Source organism: Notolabrus celidotus, chromosome 17 (genome assembly GCF_009762535.1).
Source record: "Notolabrus celidotus isolate fNotCel1 chromosome 17, fNotCel1.pri, whole genome shotgun sequence".
Lineage (NCBI taxonomy): Eukaryota > Metazoa > Chordata > Actinopteri > Labriformes > Labridae > Notolabrus > Notolabrus celidotus.
Genome location: NC_048288.1, coordinates 4901140 through 4915264, shown reverse-complemented (window position 1 = coordinate 4915264; position 14125 = coordinate 4901140). Strand labels below are relative to the sequence as shown.

Below are 14125 nucleotides of genomic sequence, written 5' to 3'. Positions count from 1 at the left end.
GCAGGGAATCACTAACTTTAATTCAATTATTCCCTTTATTTATGTGAGTTAAAACTGTAACACACTGTCCTCATGATTCTAAGTGATGTATTAAAATCACTTGATGATTATTATCTTTCCGAAAAGGGAAGAAAACTGCAGAGTTTATTTGTCTGGGATGAAGAGACTTGGTCAATTCTGGCAAATGTATTTCAAATCTTGATGTCTTTATGGAGAGCTGCAAGAAAACAAAGAGAGGTTGGAGTGGAATAGGGTACGCTTCATGTTTATTGTACGTAGAGTTGTCCTGATACCAGAATATTAAACTTTGATATGATATGAGTAATTATCAAAGGACATCCATACCTGTTTTGAACAAACTTCTAGGCACCCAAAACTGTGCAGGTGCAAAGAAAGCAACTAAATGCAGATCAACATTTGACATACTCGTCCCAGTAATGAAAGGTAAAATAAATAAGATTTGACCCAAAAATAAAATGTTTCCATTGAATGACCCTTCATAATCCAGATGTGTTGTCGCATGTGTATATCTGCAGGGTGTGCTCTCCATCCATATTTTCTAATTTCCTCTCTAGCCTGTTCCTTTTATGGGCGTCCATCATTGGTCAGTGCTGTGTAAACAGTCTGCAGGTCCGCACTGATAGAAAACATATAGGGATCTGTCTTCTGTCTTTATTAGATGCTAAAGGGACCTCACAAAACAACAGTGTTTGCTAACTTGTGCATGAGCAGAGTTAGCCATGTAGCCTAGCTGTGTACACTGTGGCTCAGTGGTAGAGTCGGTCGTCCCTCAATCAGAAGATCAGGGGTTTGATCCCAGGTCGCTCTGTCTGCTACCACAAGACTGTAAACCAGGTCCAGCAAAACATCCCACATCACCCCCATCCTATTCTCCTTACACTGGCTGCCAATCAAATCCAGAATACAGTTTAAGATCCTCATATTAACATATAAAGCTATCCATCATCAAGCTCCCGCATATATCTCTGCCCTGCTCCACCCTTACATCCCCAGTAGACCCCTCAGATCCTCAGACCAGGGTCTGCTTGCTGTGCCTCGTGTTGGGCGTGGTGGCTCCGACTCTGTGGAACAATCATCTGCCCCAAGTGTACTGTGCTGATTCAACTGAGACTTTTAGAAAGCATCTTAAGACTCATTTGTTTGTCATGGCTTTTGACCATCTCATGTAATTTGTTGTTATTTTGTCTGCTTTCATTATTGTCTTATTTATTGCACATTGTCTTGTCGATACTGAATTTCTGTGAAGCACTTTGTGACTATGCTCTGTGAAAGGTGCTATACTAAATAAAGTTTACTTACTTACTTACTCGACCCCAAAACTGCCCCAGTGATCAGAAGACTAGAGAGAGAGAGTGCTATATAAACATCATCCTAGTGGCTGTGACAGAGGGCGGAGCAGGGAGACACACAGCAGGCGTACTTCAGCTGCAAGCAAACCAAATCCAGCACCTAACTGCATGTTTGTGAAGAAATGTGGACGTGTCTATAAGCTCTTCAGAGAATAAACCGCTCTAACACAAGGAATCTTCTCATTTTTCAGTTTCACAGCTTTCTTTCCTTTACGTGCGCTCCCTCTCTTCACTCTATCTCTAAGTCGATCGACCACAGCTGCTGCTGTCTCTCTTACTCGCAGTGGCTTCCGGTTCAAAATTCGGGAGTGGATCTGTTTTATTTTTATTTTACTTTGCGGCTCCTTATGATACCAGCAGATATAATATGAAAAATATGGTATAATTATAAAGCACTGGGATATTGAAAAGTATTGCAGTACAATCTGAACTCTAAGCATTTCAAAACCTGTCACCTGCCACCAGAATAGACCAGCTGTTTTTTTATTACAAGTATCCACAGAGACATGATGCAGAAACACATTTAGGGTATAACCATCAAAGGCTTGACTGATAATGTTTTTCCACAACTGAATAAAAAACAAAGTTTTAGAATAATTCAAACAGCTGTAAGTCCGTCTGTGTCCTCACACAAACACTAAACGTTTCAGCACAGAACTTCAAACTGCTGGTAATAAAGGTAACTGAGTGGTAGTAAAAGCTGAGAAAGAAGCAGAACAAAAGGAAAGAAAATGCCTGATAGATTGGTCCTTGGAGAGAACACATGATAGGATGAACAGAGAGGGAGAGAGAGAGAGGAGAGAAAGAGTGGAGGCATCCTGTGGAGAAAGGAGGGGATTTCCCACAGCACAGATGGAAGCCATTAGCATGGTGTTGTTGCTTAAAAACCTTTCATGTCTTTGCAGTTATTAGATAATACTGGGTTAACGGTAAACAGCAGGACTTTGCAAATGGATATAATATGCAGACACAGCGATTGTTTAACCATTCGGTACCTAAAATTGGTTTAAAATGTAATAAAATGTAATCATTCAGAGTGTAACCTATAAAGTCCCCGTGCCCAGTTTTAAATTGTCAGTCGACTATGAAAATGTTCCATGGGCTCGACCTAACCGAGAAACTCCCTAAGACGGAGACCGTTGCAGTGAGGTCATGTCGAAGCCAAAGCCACAACCACAGCTATGTGCGCACAAACAGACACACACAAACACACACAAACACGCTCTGCTGGGTGATACATGCCTGCTGATGTCACCACCGCAGCTCGGGTGACACAGAGGGGTCACGCAGGGGTCTCGCGTCTGAACTCTGAACTCTGTGACCTAACATCTGCTTACCCACCGAGTCCCATCAATACAGGGTTAGATTATTCTGTGAGATTCACTGAGCTACACAACATGAAGACAGATAATAGAGTGTGGAGGAGCCCCTCTTTAATGAAGCATGTTCGAAAGTTAAAAATAAGCTTGTGATTACACACACAGGTGGAGAGCAGGCAGGAGAAGAGAGGAACTTTTCCCCCCTCTCTCCTTTCTTACCTTATTTTCTCCTCTGCTAGCTTTCCCTCAGTCAGGCACCCCTCCATCCGCCTCGCCTCCTCTGCACGGGCTGCCAACTCCTCCACTGAGCAGGAGAGAGAGAGGAAGAGGAGTGTGAGATAAAGAGCAACAGTTCACTCCAGACACTAATTCATTAGAGAGAGCAGGCCGTATTCAAATGGTCTTGTGACAGAGAGAAGACATCCTCCCATTGAGGTATTAATTAGATTGTGTCATATAGGCATTGAGGCTGTTGTATTTTAATGCATTTAATAAAAGAAATATACATCAGAAGTGAGGACTAACACAGCACATTGTCCAGCAGGCCAAGGTTAATAGAGGGATTTAACATATGTGCATACATATGCTTGTTGAGTTCAGCATGAATGGGAGAAAATATCCTGTAAAGCAAAGCGAGGATCTCCGCCACAGAAGAGGCGCCGCACGCCTTTCAGAGGCCGAGAGGGAGGCAGAGGAAGTAGAGCTCTGCATCCACTGAGACGGCGAGCAGCCCCCTTTTGTTGCGAGACAAAAGAAGCGCTCCCTGACATCGTCAATAGATGGCACTCTTTACCTTGAGCAGGCCACTTGTGCTCACACTTGTGACTGCATCCCTTCAATCACATCCCCTTTTCAGCCGCCTCCTCCGTCTACATGCAATAAAACCCCATTGTCCTACACTTAGTAGTGTAGCCCATTGAGCGGATGCATAATAAACCAGTAGTCAGGTTCTTTGGTGAGGTTAGCGTTTGCAGGCCCTTTTTTTAATTTGAATTTAAAATTTTGGATCTGCCTCCCCCCCTCTTTTCTTCTGTGTGCTGTTTTGTGAGTCAATGTTTCTTCATAGCTCCTAAAACCTTTTCACTAAATTCAGTATTCATTGAATATAACATAAACTGTCAGCCATCGGTGGCCAAGGCTAGTGAATATTGAGAAGGTGTGTGCACTGAATATGTAGAGGTGCGTGCATGTGCGTGCGTGTGTGTGTGTGTGTGTGTGTGTGTTGAATATTTACAGGACGGACTTTGACTTTGCGGGTGTGCAAAATAGAAATAGAGAAATGTTGTATGTGTGCAGCTGTAAAGCTTTTAGGGCTGTGCACCATGCTGTGCTGGAAGAGGTGGGACAGTCTGAATAAGGAGGGAGTTAAAACCAATACCAGAAAGGATGAAATAAAGAAAAGAAAATCCACATTTAATAAAACGATGATTAATTTATGGTTCTGCAGCATCCAAACTGTTTAAACTGAAGCCCTAGGAAAATTGAAGCAGCAACTGGAATTGCTTAATATTTAATGACGCACAAACACTTGTATTTGTATTTGTGTGAGTGTGTGTGTGTGTGTGCATGCACCTTACCTTGGCTATTTTACTGAACCTCAAGGTTAAAGTTTGCCGTGCATCTCGATAATCAATAAAGCAGAGATGTGAAAACTTGAAATGGGGATCAAATTCGCATTCAAGTCATTAGTTTTGAGGTGACCTCAGTGACACTTTCCACCAGGGGAGGCCACAGAGAGAGCAATTAGCTGCATAGACTGACCGTTTACACAAACACTTACATTTGCAGGAAAACACACACAGCACAACGTGTACACACACAGAAGACACACAAAACAAATGAGGAAAAGACAGAAAGATTTTTCTCTAACTTAAAATTCAAGAATTATTAAAGTAAACACAACAAGTGAACAACAGCAGATGCACACACACAGACTCACACCAGGTGTGGACTTTAAAATATTAAGCTTCAAGGGGATGGATGACCAAAGAGTGCTGAAAGGTGCCGCACTACACAAGGATCCACAGGGAGAGCTGGATTTGACAGAATCTATTTTCCTTAATATCTTAAGTCAGAAAAGTAGTCCCTCCTCTGAGGTCTGAGGTGTGATATGTCCTGTTTTTAGTGGCTTCAGGAGTTAAGTTATGACATTAGCGCACCGTCTCAGATCCCGGGTCCCTCGCTCTTTCACTTTCTTGACCGTTTTATTCCGGCTTCACAACTTTAAGTCTGACATTATTCCATAATCTAACTCTCTCTCCGCCGTTCCCTTCTCGATGCCTTCATTCAAGCTTCAAAGCCCATCATACAGCATCAAGCTATAATCACAGATCTACGGTCAGATTAGCCCGCTCTCACGGCTAACCTTTAACATGAGAAGGACGAGAACCTGGCTAACCCTGAATCAGTAGTTGGGGCTAGGCTGGGCCCTGCCCGGCCCTCATAAAAGCTTCATAAGGCTTCATAGGGGCTTCCTTTGGCTTTGTTGGGGGATTCGTAGCGGGCTAAGGTGCTCCCGTGAGACGTCCCAAAGCCTCCCAAGACTCTTTCTCTCTCTTTCTGAAGTTTCACGGGCTTGCAACACTGCTTTTGGGTATAAGCCAAAAGGTGCAGGCAGACAGCCGCACACCGTCATGCACACAAATACACCACAGGAGAAAAAAAATTGTATGCACACAACTGTGAACACTCACAAAGACAAAGACTCACACACAAATCTGAAACTCACACACACACATACACCCCAACACACTCCCCTCTTGCTCTCTCCTCTCCGCTTTATTTACAATCCTCTGGCAGCGGTACAAGGGCCCGGGGCTATAACACACGGCACCTAATGCTCAAACTGCCAGGTAATCTCATGTCTGACATCCCCCTTTGATAGAAACTGATCAATAGACTCTTGTAAAGGAGTCATTTTCTCTGATGTTTCTACCAACCACTTCTCTCTATCTCTATCTCTCTCCCTCCTCTCTCTCTCTTTCCCCCCTTCTCTTTTATTAGCCATACATTTATAATTCATATTTCGGCAGGGGTTAGTTTGCTCTGAGACAAAAGGGGGGCTTCTTTGTGTAATATAGAACAATGGTGGTGAAATGATGGGGAGAAATGCCAGTGTTTGCTGCTGGTTCCGGTGAACAACAGTTTTGGGGATCGATAGAGTGTGAAATGGGATTATAGCTAGTAATAGAGGTGAATTGGAGGAGAGAGGCCTGTGCACGTGTGCGTCCAGGGATCCCGATTGGATAGCAGCAAACACACACACATGCACATACACACGCACACACGCATGCAGACGATAATGATTTCATCATCTTAAGGCAGATGCACATCAGCAGCACAGAGGGGAGGTAATATCACATTTCTGTTTTTGTGGAAGTGTGGAAATATGGATATTGTGTTTTTGTTTATGCGGTTATTTCATTTGCCGTCACACAGCATCACATTTATTTCACTTTACGGCCAAGCTAACAATACAACTTAGTTCAGATGTAAGTTGACACCATCAGCCACATTTAGATGTTTTACATATCCATCCTTGCTCCAACATCACGCAGGAAGGTGTGATGAAAACATTACTTTACAGAACACTTCACTAAACTTTCACAACATGCTCTGTGCCCAGAAGTATCCGTCTACACGTGTACACATCTGTCTGCATACACGTCTCAGAGTTTAACACAAACATACTTCCTCAAATCAACTCTACAACCAGTCCCAAAAAGTGCTGCAACACCCAAAGCTCTTTCACACATGCACTAGACTCCTTAAAAAATCCTTTATTCTGGGGGTGAGCTTCATGTGTGAATGCAAACGTCTGGATTTTTAAAGAGAGTGCCTGTGTTCCCACATTTCGGCATCTATAAGCTCTGCTTCAGCCGAACCCTTTCCGATCAGCCTATTTTATTGTTTCTTGTGATGATTGTGATTGTGAGGATTTCTGCTGCTGCTGATCGAAAAAAAATGACTCATTCATTCATCCATTCATTTACTATAAAGTGCCTCCAAAAAATAGTGTGGGAGGATAGGCTTAAATTGAAGGAAAATGTAGGAGCATAAGACCTAATTTTGAAAAGTGTCCTAGAAATGTCCTAGGGATGACCCCATAAGCATGCTAAAAGTCCGATCCAGGAGACATAGAGATTCAAGGCCCTGAATATCAACCGCTTCATCCTGTGGTGTGTCCTAGTGAACAACAACCAAGGGAGTTACATCTGGGACACCTCAAGACCTCCGGACAGAAAGTCTGGCATGTTAGATGTTTCTTTCTGCCCTCTACGATTTGTTCCATAATTTGAGAGATGTTGACCAATGAGAGCACAGTGCACTCAGCATGTGCAAAAGTCACAAGCGTAATCAAAGAATGAGAAAGTTGGTACTGCAAGAAGGAAGGAACTATGAGACAGAGGTAGAATTCATCAAGCCCTGACAACAACATCCCTGCCTTTATGACGTGCCAAGGGACGAACACGACGGACTGAAAGAAGAGAAACGTCGTCGAGAAATAGCAGACGCACTTCAGACCTGGTGGGAAACGGCCCTCAGCATTTCCAGGTGATGTCTAGCCAAGCCGTTCTTCCTCACAGCTTCATCACGTCTGTTGTGAACATAAGTCAGGTACCACAGGGTAGTCTGTCATGTCTGTGGGTCAAGTCATGGCACGAATTCAAGGCTCTTCGGTCGCCAAATATAGGGTAAAATTTCTACAAGGGTGAGCAGATGTGTGAAAGCAGCAGGTAAAAGCCAGGAATATTCCCACCAAGGAAAGATTGCTCTTATGTCACGTATATGGAGAGATCCTTCACGCGCCAGAATTTCCATTGTCCACTCTTTTGTTGAGATTGTCAATATGTTCGATTACACGTAGAATTCATTTGAAGGCAAAAGAAAGAGTCTAGGTCTCTTCTTGGGTATTCTATACATTACTTGGTGACCACCACAAGGTCTGTTTTGTCTCAGCCTGACGGGGGGACCTTCACCCTGTAAGGGACGAGTCTGAATAACGTTTTTTTGTAAATTTCAGGGGTGCAGGCTATCCTGAAGATTTCTACAAATATTCAGAAGTGCATATAAGACCAGCTGTAGACTGCATATACCATCCACATACTCAGATTTCATTAGCTCTGTCTGTAAGTGCTGTAAAATAACGCTTTGGATTTACTATTTCGCAGGAAACAGATAAAACACTGAGCTGAGAATCGTACAGAAAATGCATGCTGCCAAAGAATGACAGCAAATTTGACACGTACAGCCATATGCCAAGTTTAAGGGCCTTTTTTTCCCAGCTAATTTTAATCACCCCGTTCTTTCCTGTCTCCTCATCCTCTCCTGCCACAATCTGATTGAATCCAGCTGCCTTCACACGCTTCAATCTCATCCACATGACACTCCTCTGGTTCCCAACACATCCTTCTATCCTCTGCTTCTTGACGTTCCCTCTAACCGGCCTCAGAGACGCTCTCATGTAATATCCATCACATCCTGGCTGCAGTCTTGTTTGTGTTTAGTCCACATTTGGAAAGATGTCTTAAAAAATAATTCCTGCATCATTGAATCAATAAATAATAGAAACAGAATGATAATCTGCGGGTTTTACAGAAATGCACTTTGGTCTACTTCTCTTTCTTTTTCCTTATTTCTCTGTATCCCTCTTTGTGATTTATCAATCTGCATGCTATCCTGTACATTTTCACACTCCCTCCTTGAGCAGGTCTTCTGTTATCAAGCAACAAAAAGAATCATCAGCACTTAAAGACGATGTTTCATAATAGAGAAAAAATCTGGATGAGGGCTCCGTGTTAATAAAAAGGCCTTTTGTTCATGACAGTAATTTCTCGAGCAAACTCCTCACCCAGTCTATTCAGGCCACTGCTGTATCCAAGTAAACAATGCCCCCTTTGTTATAATAATGCATCTTTATTCTTCTTAAGTCTTTACAACAGGCTCTGCGGTGCTGGATTGTATATTTGCTGAAGGTAAAAGCTGAATAATATGTGGTTTTGTGTGGAGCGTGGAGTTGAGGGAATGCGTTTTGATCACAGACAAAGGCCAAGCTACACAGCGTTGTCCTTCTGTCTCTATCTTGTTAATGAGCAGTGTTCACCGAGCAAGCCAGCCACTGTCTGCCACGGAGAGAGACCTCAGATTCATCTCTCTGCGGACAATAGGTGAGTGTGTGTGTGTGTGTGTGTGTGTGTGTGTGTGTGTGTTTGTACCTCGGAGAGCGAGTGTGTATGTGCTAATTAAAGCTGTGGGAGTTGGGAGAAATGGCTGTGTGTGTGCGTGGTGTTTTCCTGGCGTGACCGTAGATGTGTACGTTAATTCTTAATGAGACATTTCTGTGCCCAGGGAGACCCAGCCATCACCATTCCTGCACTGACACACTACTACAAAGGCCACCAACAGGCACACACACACACATGCACGCACACACACATGCACGCACACACACATGCACACACACATACACATGCACGCACATATATAAAAACCAGATCATTACCATACAGCTATAGCTGTGCGCCATTAAATCAAACCTCTCCTGCAGTGTGTAAGTGTATATTGTGTGAGTTCACATCGCATGCAGACAGCGAGAGACTGAATCACCACATTCCTGGACCACTGCTGGCTAATTTGAGCTAACTGATTGAGCTAACAGCAGTGTGGCTAGCTCTGCTGCAGAAGGAATGGATGTGTTTAAATCCCTAGCATGCTATAGGGCAAAAGTTCAGCTGTAGAAAATAAGAAAGCAGGGATTATACAGCACACTCTGGGATATTTGTGCTTTCTGCAGAGGTGAAATCTGCACCCGTCTTTAAAGTGAGTCACTTAAAACTGAATGATTTGAAAGAAATGCGTGTGTTTCTATGATTGACTTGAAAGTCATAGATAAATGTTGGCGTTATTGACCGTTATTGCTACCTGTCACTTGATGTCTGCTGCGTCGCTCCTCCAGCTCTTGGCTCAGCCGCCTGACGTGACCGCTCAGACTCTGCTTCTCTCTGACGACTCTCCTCATCTCCTCCTTCTCCTTCCTCAACTCTTCCTGAAGTGTCTCCAACTCTCCCTTCCGTGCATCTACCTCGCTGCCCAGTCTCGCCGCCTCTCTTCTGGCCTCCCTCAGCTCCTCCTCGGACTCTCTGAGAAGTGCCACATGTACCTGCAGAATACAGGAGGGTCGAGAGCAGCGGTGAGTAAGGGAGTGTGTTTTCATCTCCATCTTAAGTGTTGGGTGAGTTTGTGTGTGGAATGCACTTCACAGCTGGCATCAAAAGGAGCCTAAAATGAATCCTGTGGACTTCCTTTTATTTGTTTGTTTTTTTAGCTGCCTACATTTGCTTTTATTCATGGGAGACCTTGACAGAAACTTTAAAATGAAAAATACATATTTGCCTTCGCCATACAGCGAGAGAAAAAAAGGTGGTGGTTATTTTCTTACATCTCCTCAGATGTGAACTTGAAAACCTTGTCCGAGCTGTTTGGCAAATAAAATGTGTGAGAGGGTCTGAAGGGTAAACAGCAGAAATCTCTGCATATTGCAAAATTATTATAAAGTCCTTCACAGCAGTTTTGTATGGTTTTATCTTCACTGAGCGCTGCACAGACACAGACTGACCACCTGTGAGTGTGACTCCAGCAGCTGCACTCAAGAAGTCTGGTTTCTTTTATACAGATCTGAAGAGTTTGGTACGTTTCAGCAGGTGACCAAAGACGCTCTTTGAGTTTATCCTCAACACCACTTCAAAAAAACAGAATAAATAATAATAACATGATTAAATGTTTGTGTTTTTAATAATCTACAGGTTAAGATTAACAATATTTGACAGGTTCCTTTCTGCATGTTGGTTATCCGGAGAAAAAACGTGTGTGTGTGTGTGTGTGTGTGTGTGTGTTACGACCCTGGGAAGCATGACATATCTCCCACTTGTGTGTGCCAGAGAACGCACAAATTAATGTGTAAAATCAAGTGGTCCCACTTTCACTTACTGGTACAAGACTATACACACACACGCTCGCTCTCACACACACAATGACTCTATGACTGCCAGCGTTGTTGGCACTCTGCCAGGCTACAGTCACCACTTTGAGTAATTTGAATATTTAGTGTCCCATTGAGCTCTTAATTGGAGTCAATTTCACCAGCCTTGGCACGTTTGGTGCTTTAATTAATGGCGAGGCAATTTGTTTCTGCCAGGCAATCACGGGACAATCACATGAGTGGTGGGTATGTGTGTGTGTGTGTGTGTGTGTGTGTGTGTGTGTGTGTGTGTGTGTGTGTGTGTGTGTGTGTGAATGTGTGTGTGTGAGGCGGAGGTGGGTTGAGTACTCCTCTTTGGGAACTTAAGTTTGATCTCCAGCTCTTGTTCTCAGCGTGAGAAGCGGGCGTGGGCAACATTTCAGGACAGTGGATGAGGCTTGTGAGTTTAGAGGTAGAAGGGGGAAAAGGTCAAGATAATATGGACAGTGTTAAATTAGAGGAGAGGGCGGCAGGTATGCGTTACTCTGATACCTTTTGGTTGTCCGCCAGCTCCAGCTCGAGGCGTGTCACTTCCTTTTTCAGATGGATCACTTCCTGTTCCAGCTGGGTGCGATTGCTCGTGTGGGTGTGGTTGGATGCAAGGAGACTTTGTTTCAGAGCCACTTTTTCCTGAACTCTAAAGGAAGGAGAGGAAAGTCCAAACTAATGTTTAAGAAACACATCAATTAAAATAAGGCCAGAGTTGATTTGAATAAGTGAAGAAGTCTGCCGATAGGGTCAAAAAATGTATTGCTAAAGTTTCTTAAAATAAGAATAATGTCTTAAAGGTGACATATCACGCTTTTTTCATCAATATATATTGGTCTAAGAGGTCCCCAAAACATGTCTTTAAAGTTTATGCTCAAAAAAACACTTTGAAATCAGATTTTGGCATGCCTGAAAAACCCTCTTCTTCAGTCCTCCTCAGAACAGTCGGTTTTCCCTCTGACCACGCCCCCTCAGGAAGTGGATGTGCATCGGCTCTCCAGCACGTTGATCTAATGTTTACATGTTGGCTGAATATACACGGCTGCTCAGAGATCACGTTTCTTCAACCCTCTGAATCTGATCCTGACGGAGAGGCGCCTGTAGCAGGACCTTTCTGAACGATTGGTCATAGATTTAGTGTTTCTTGTTGTTTTATTTACCAGTATGTAGACGTGTGTCTTGGTACACAGCTACGAACATGTAGCTATGTGGCTATGCTAACTAGCGCTAGCACTTATCCATGATAAATAAAAATCATCCACTAGATCTTCAAATCTGCAGACGTGGGGAGTAAAACCGACCTCTGCCAGAAAGGCAGCAGGACCTTTCTGAAGGATTGGTCACAGATTTTGTTTCTTGTTGTTTTATTTGTCAGTATGTAGACGTGTGTCTTGGTACACAGCTACAGCTACAGCTATGAACATATAGCTATGTGGCTATGCTAATTAGCGCTAGCACTTATCCATGATAAATAAAAATCATCCACTAGATCTTCAAATCTGCAGACGTGGGGAGTAAAACCGACCTTTGTGTTTATTAAGACAGCCTAAAACTAGCATGCCTCCCTCCTAAGCTCCTTGTTAGCACACACGTGTGCAGGTAATGAAAAACAGAGGAGGGATTCAGTATTATTTTATACAGTCTATGGGCTGAACAAGCTCCGAGCTCTGACTCCGTGACAGACCGGATATTGTTGTTACGTAACAAAAACACGGAAGTCTGAAACGGCTCGTTTCACACACATTTACAGAAAGGTGGAGAAATCAGAACAGGGGCAGAATGGATTTTTTTCATTCTCGGGGGGTTTGTAGACATGCCAGGGAAACATATTTCAGGTAAAGAACCATTAAAAAGTCAATTTTGCGTGATATGTCACCTTTAATTCAAGAAATTTGATGAGTAAGTTTTGTTGTCACACTTGCAGACTTTTTGTTTTTACTTATTACAGCCAAATCAGGCCTTACTTTTTACATGTAATATCTGAAAGTCCAATTTATTTCTGAACTAGTCAGGTGAATGTCACTATTATTAAGTCTAGCAAGATATCTTTTGAAATGAAACAAAAACACACGTTCAGTTTTCGGTTTTTGGGGTGTAAAGAAAGGCTGACATGTCTTTTTTTTTAGAGGGTTTATACATGTCAGATCCTGAGTTGAAAATTTACAGGATAAAAATTCATCCTCAGTGTCAATCCTTGTTGTGAACCATGGCGTTCGCTAATTTTATGTTAATTGGTATAGTCAGTCACTACTTCAGTGGGTTATATTGATTCAATATCAAATCTAAAAACTAAACAAAGGTTTTCACCAAGCCACGGTCAACATATTGTTTCCCAGCAGGCGGAAATAAAAAGGTAAGTGGTCGATCCTCTTTGGTAGAACTAATAAAGACTGAAATGAGGGAAAAACAGCAAATACTCACATCTTTAAATTATCTTTAAATGTGACTAAAACCATTTTAAAAACTGAAGGCTGTTTCATCTCTGTCAATCAGAGTTTGTGGTTAAATGTACGCTCTTCAATATTTTCAGTTTTGATGACCTAGTAAAGAAGTTTAAAAACTTCCAGAGTTGTTGAAAACATCTGGTTGATATTCAAAAAAAGAAGAGGAATAAAAAAGAAAAAGAAACACATCAATTAGCAAACCTAAACGACAACAAATGATCTAAATACAACATGTTACATTTTCCACGTGGTATACAGTGTGCTTCTGTGTCATTAGGCTGTATAGGGGATAGGAGAGTAGGAGAGTAGGGGTGAGGAGGATGGATAGGGCGTGAGAGGAGAGACAAGGACAGAGACCAGGATCAGTAGAGGAGAATGGGAGTTTTATAGACTCAGTTATTACTGTCTCTGCAGCTCTGACTTCATCTGAAGAATAGCCTTTTCACACTCTGCGTGGCGCTCAACCTGCTCGGCACAGCGCTGAAACACACACACACACACACACACACACACATGCAGATAGATTGTAAGTGTCTGAATGTTGTACTTTTTCAATGTAAGACTCACCGTAACTGTAAGTCTAAATGAATTGAGCTATACATTATTTTTTACTGCTATCTTTGAATGTATTCTACCTTAAAGTGTGAAAAGTACGACTTTACCTTCTGCAGCTGTTGTCTGTCTCTCAGCAGGTTTTGAAACTCCTCGTCTGCATGAGAATGGCTCTGCTGATATATCCGTAGATCACACTCCAACACTAGTTTCTAGCAAAACAAGCAAAGAAACAGATAATATGTAACAGAACCAGCATAAAAATATGACTCACTTCTTGGATGGCTGATTTTAGTCAATCAGTCTCAACAAAAACTCAAATTAACTTCACAAAAGCAAAGTCATAAAGGTTGCAGAGTTAATGAATTGTAAGTCAACAGATTATATGCACTTTTGCTTTCCTAATGAATGACAATGACGCTGATGTGCCATTAA

The 14125-nt window shown here is 42.6% G+C and overlaps 1 protein-coding gene across 1 annotated transcript in view; it reads right to left on the bottom strand.

Moving 5' to 3' along the window:
- The window catches only part of LOC117829367 (trichohyalin-like), a 151585-nt gene that overhangs the window by 32121 nt on the left and 105339 nt on the right, over positions 1 to 14125 (bottom strand). The window contains exons 16-20 of the mRNA XM_034706999.1: positions 13801 to 13902; positions 13542 to 13618; positions 11199 to 11343; positions 9611 to 9848; positions 2909 to 2993 (exon numbers count right to left, since the gene is read on the bottom strand). Coding sequence (XP_034562890.1) covers positions 2909 to 2993; positions 9611 to 9848; positions 11199 to 11343; positions 13542 to 13618; positions 13801 to 13902 — 647 coding nt within the window. The remainder of the gene's footprint in view (positions 1 to 2908; positions 2994 to 9610; positions 9849 to 11198; positions 11344 to 13541; positions 13619 to 13800; positions 13903 to 14125) is intronic.